At 46.8% G+C, this 4,612-nt stretch overlaps 1 protein-coding gene across 1 annotated transcript; it reads right to left on the reverse strand.

Moving 5' to 3' along the window:
* Nucleotides 1-1,330: 1,330 nt before the first annotated feature.
* LOC122563406 (G protein-coupled receptor 3-like) lies at nt 1,331-3,996 on the reverse strand. Its single transcript, XM_043717145.2, has 2 exons — nt 3,860-3,996; nt 1,331-3,110 (listed from the first exon to the last, which is right to left on the reverse strand). The coding sequence occupies exon 2, from the start codon at nt 3,093-3,095 to the stop codon at nt 2,133-2,135; it is 963 nt and encodes a 320-aa protein (XP_043573080.2). The 5' UTR covers nt 3,096-3,110; nt 3,860-3,996; the 3' UTR covers nt 1,331-2,132.
* Nucleotides 3,997-4,612: the final 616 nt, after the last annotated feature.

Raw genomic sequence — 4,612 nt, forward strand, 5'->3', positions numbered from 1 at the left:
CTTGATGATGGAAATGTTCATTTAGAATACATTTTCCATTGCAGTACTATTGCTGATAATATATACAGTATGACTTGACATTTTGTAAAAGGAAATGGCCCAATTTGGAGAGAGTGCAGAAGAGGTTTATGAGAATAGTTCCAGTGATTAGGAATTTCAGTGCTGAGGAGGGGTTGGAGAGGTTGGGGCTGTTCTCCTTGGAGACGGAGACCTGATAGAGGTTTTCAAAATCAGAAGATTTCTGAGCAGAGGGGATAGGGAGAAACCTTCCCATTTGCCAAAAGGGCAAGAACCAGAGGGCACTGTTTTATGGTGAATGGAGTGATAGAAAGGGAAAAGAACTCTCTTACCTAATGAGTAGATAGGGGTCTGGAGTGCGTTGCCTGGAAATGTGGTGGAGGTAGGTTCAATTGATACATTCGAGAGGGACCATATTGATTGGTTATTTAAATAGAAACAATGGAAAAGGCAGGAGATTGGCACTGAGTTATAATGGCCATTCAGAAGGCTGGTGCAGTCACAATGGTCCGAACAGCCTGTACCTATTCTCTGTGATTTATCCCATTCATTTATTTTATATGAATAGGAAAGTTTAGAGGGATATGGGCTAAATGCTGGCAAATGGGACTAGCTTAGTTTAGGATATCTGGTCGGCATGGACGAGATGGACTGAAGGATCTGTTTCCATGCTGGATAACTCTATGGTCAGAAACGATTTGCAGGCATGTTAGAGGGTTTATGCTGTCGGGAAAGGCTGAATAGGCTGGAGCCATTTTCCCTGGAGCTTTGAAGGCTGAGGGGTGACCTTATAGAGGTTTATAAAATTATGAGGGGCATGGATAGGGTAAATAGACAAGATATTTTTCCCTGGGTTGCGGGAGTCCAGAACTAGAGAGTATAGGTCTAAGGTGAGAGGGGAAAGATGTAAAAGGGACCTTAGGGGCAATATTTTCATGCAGAGGGTATGTGTGTACGAAATGAGCAGCCAGAGGAAGTGGTGGAGGCTGGTACAATTATAACATTTAAAAGACATCTAGATGGATATATAAATAGGAAGGGTTTGGAGGGATATAGGTCAAGTGATGACAAGTGGGACTAGATTGGGTTGAGATATCTGGTCGGCATGGACGAGTTGGACCGAAGGGTCTGTTTGCATGCTATACATCTCTATGACTGTATTGAATATTTCTGATTAACTAGTTGTTTAAGACAATGGTTTCTGAGTTGAGTTTACAGCTCAATGCTGCCCTGAGGTTAGTGACCAATTTGTTCAGATATTTACATGCAGAAATATATCAAAATAACAGAGACTGTAGAAAGCTTCATTTTCTATCACAAATTATGACTTTTTTATTGATGATTGTAAACAATACATTCAAAAATCTCAAACAAGAACCAAAAATACACAAACAATTATCTTTTTTAAAACAAACTCTGTGCAATGTGACAGTAAGGACTGAAATTCAAAGTGCAATGTACGTTATAGACAGCTGTTTTTTTTTCTCTATTTTAACAATTGTGCAAATTCAAGTACAGTACACAAAGTCCTTTCATTGAATTTCAGTGTGGGGGACCACTCTGTTCCTCTGCACTGTCTCTGCAATTATCTTTTTGTAACATAGTATAAGAGCAAATTAATGCAGATGCTGGAATCTGTACTGAAAGCAACAAATGCTGGAGATCACAGCGGGTCAGGCAGCATCCGCAGGATGTGATCTCCAGTCTTTATTGTTTCAGTGTCGTTCGTTAGCATCTTGCACAGTGGCTCAGTGGTCAGCACTGCTGCCTCTCAGCACCAGGGACCCGATTCCACCCTCGGGGCGACTCTCAGTGTGGGGTTCGCACATACTCCCCCGGGTCTGCGTGGGTTTCCTCCCATAGTCCGAAGATTGGCCGTGCTCGATTAGCCAGGGACGGGTTATAGAGGGGTGGGATCCTCTTAGGAAAGGGGGGTCGTGGGGGGGGGGGGGGGGGGGTCAGTGTGGACTCGATGGGCTGAATGGCCGACTGCAGGGGAATTCTTCGGAATTTACTCAGTGCAACGGTACCGACTGAGGGCGCTTCCCCAAGCCGTCAGATGCAAGACAGGCACGGTAAGATCCAACTGGTGTGGAGCTGGCTGGCCCCAGGAGTTAGACATCACTGGGGGACCTGGAGCGAAACGGCAACTTTTTGGAGGAGCAGCCACAGCAGACGGCCCAGAGCACTTTCTGGATGTCTTGGTTCCTGTAAGCATAGATGACAGGATTGATAAGGGAGTTGTAGATGGCTGGGAGGATGGTCATGTAGGTGTAGACAGAAGGGTAGCTGTGGTCGGCTATCAGGCAGTAGATGGCGAACGGTAGCCAGCAGATGGCAAAGGCGCCCAGGATGAGGGCCAGGGTGGAGATGCCTTTGCGGGTGGTCACGTAGTGGGAGCTGGACAGCAAGTGTCTCTGCACGGCGATCTGGTGAGCGTGGCGGCACACGATCTTGCAGACCTGCATGTAGAGCTGCAACATCATTCCGAACACCATGAAGAAAGAGACCGAGAGGATGATCAGGTTGTTCTTGGTGAGGGGCCGGACGATGCTGCAGGAGGAAGGCTCCAGGAGACAGTTCCAGCCCAGGATGGGCAGAAGGGCCAGGCTCAGAGACAGGCTCCAGGTCAGCAGCAACATGATGTAGGTGCGAGTGACTGTCCGCTCTGAGTAATAGGTCAGCGCGTTGTACAGAGACAGGTAGCGGTCTATAGTGATGGCCAGCAAGCTGCTGACTGAAGCGGTGAACGAGCCGACCAGGATCCCGACCGTGACCAGACTGACCAGCTCAGACCGCAGGCAGTAAAGGAACACAAAGTGGATGATCAGCCCGAGGCCGGTTAGCAGGTCGGCAGCAGCGAGACTGCCCACCAACAGGAACATCGGGGTCCTCAGAGCCGGCGTGTAGAAGATGATAGCAACCACAATTGCATTCTCACAGGCGATCACTGTCCCAGAAACACACAGCACGATATCCCAGGGATTGAGTGAAACTTGCTGCAGCGTCAGGGCTAAATCTAAGCTGGTCTCCAGCCAGAATTCCTGCTCCTCGCTGGAATTCTTCGAAATGTTCATCTTGCCAGCCGTTCCCTGCAACAGGGGAGAGTGGGTTGGGGGGTAGAGTTAAAACAATGCACTCTAACCAGAGAGAGCCGACTGCCGCAAATCTAAAAACACAAAAACCCTCCCAAGTCCTGGAGGAACCCAGCTTCTGGACACACACACACAGAGAAACAACGTTTCCAGTCTAGTTCTGAAGTCACTGGAAATGTTAACGCTGTTTTGAATTGGAATCATTTATTGTCACATATATTCAATCTAACACAGTGAAAGTGTTTTCTCTCTCCACTGTCAGAACTGCTGAGATTCTCTAGCAATATCTGTTTTTTTTGCCCCAATTAATTGTGATACCCTGTAAACACACGTTTCTCTATAACAAACAGAAACACACATTGCCAGAGAAATCCCGCAGCGTCTCTCTGCCAGTTTCCGTGTGTGTGTGTGTGTGTGTATTTCAGATGTCTGGTTATGTTTTATTTTGTTTCTCCGCCGTCCTTTAGCGCGCACTCCATGTAAACGTTGCACATCTCAACATCATTTACTGTACATCACTGAATCGAAACGATTACATCGCATTTACTTTCCCCCACCGCGTTAGGAAATAGTTAACTAGAGCAAGCAAAATGTTCACATTCAACTGGCATGCAACCCCCCACCCCCACCCCCACCTCATCCCCCGAAACAAACACTGACACTCGCTCTACCCTTAAAAACCAATCAATGCACCCACCCGCCCGCTGCTGCTGAGTGTCTCTATTGCAAACTGAGCCGGGTGTTACCTGTTTGTTTAGATGTTGTACATTCAAATTCCTGTCCAGGGTTTTTGCACAGAGACAGAGCCTGACGCTGTGGAGTGGAGCTCTAACTGTTCTGTTGCATCTGTGAGATTGCAGAGTGCTGGGCTGCTGGAGTTGAAGTGTTTTTTTAAAGTGAAACAGGGACTGAGTCACTCTCCTGAGCTGATTGATGCACAGACACCTCACTGACGTCAGGCCGAGCGCAGTCATGAGCCGGGCCCGGGGACGCGCGCTGAATGTAAATCAGCTTCATTCATAAAACTTGTGCAGCCAGCTCCCGCCTCACTCTCTCTCTCTCACACACATACAAAACAAAGCCTTTACAATTGCTGTACTGCAGTAATTACCTGCTCTGATCTAAACAACACAAGATGCACTCACCTTTATCAGGATTCACAGGGTTTTAAGGGAGTAGAGATAATCCTGGCTGCTATGTCAAACCCAGAAAACACATGGTGCATGTTATTCCGTCTAAAAACGCGGAGCTAGCTCAAAATCTTGTCCAGAGACGACGTTCTCATTAACAGAGGACAACAAGGACATGTCCTCTATTTGAAAACTGCACAAGACTGCAGGATTTTAAAAAAAGCTAAAACAATTTACATCAGTGCTGTGGGCCAGGTATTCAGGAATTGATATCATTGTATTTTTGTGACTGATTTATCATGGCCTTGAAATTGTTTTTCTTTTTAAATCATTAATTGGTGGGCAGTGGGTGTCGTTGGCTGGCACACT

The sequence above is a fragment of the Chiloscyllium plagiosum genome, unplaced genomic scaffold (assembly GCF_037043375.1).
Source record: "Chiloscyllium plagiosum isolate Xiang-an unplaced genomic scaffold, Cpla_swu_hap1 HiC_scaffold_30, whole genome shotgun sequence".
In the NCBI taxonomy this organism is placed as follows: Eukaryota; Metazoa; Chordata; class Chondrichthyes; order Orectolobiformes; family Hemiscylliidae; genus Chiloscyllium; species Chiloscyllium plagiosum.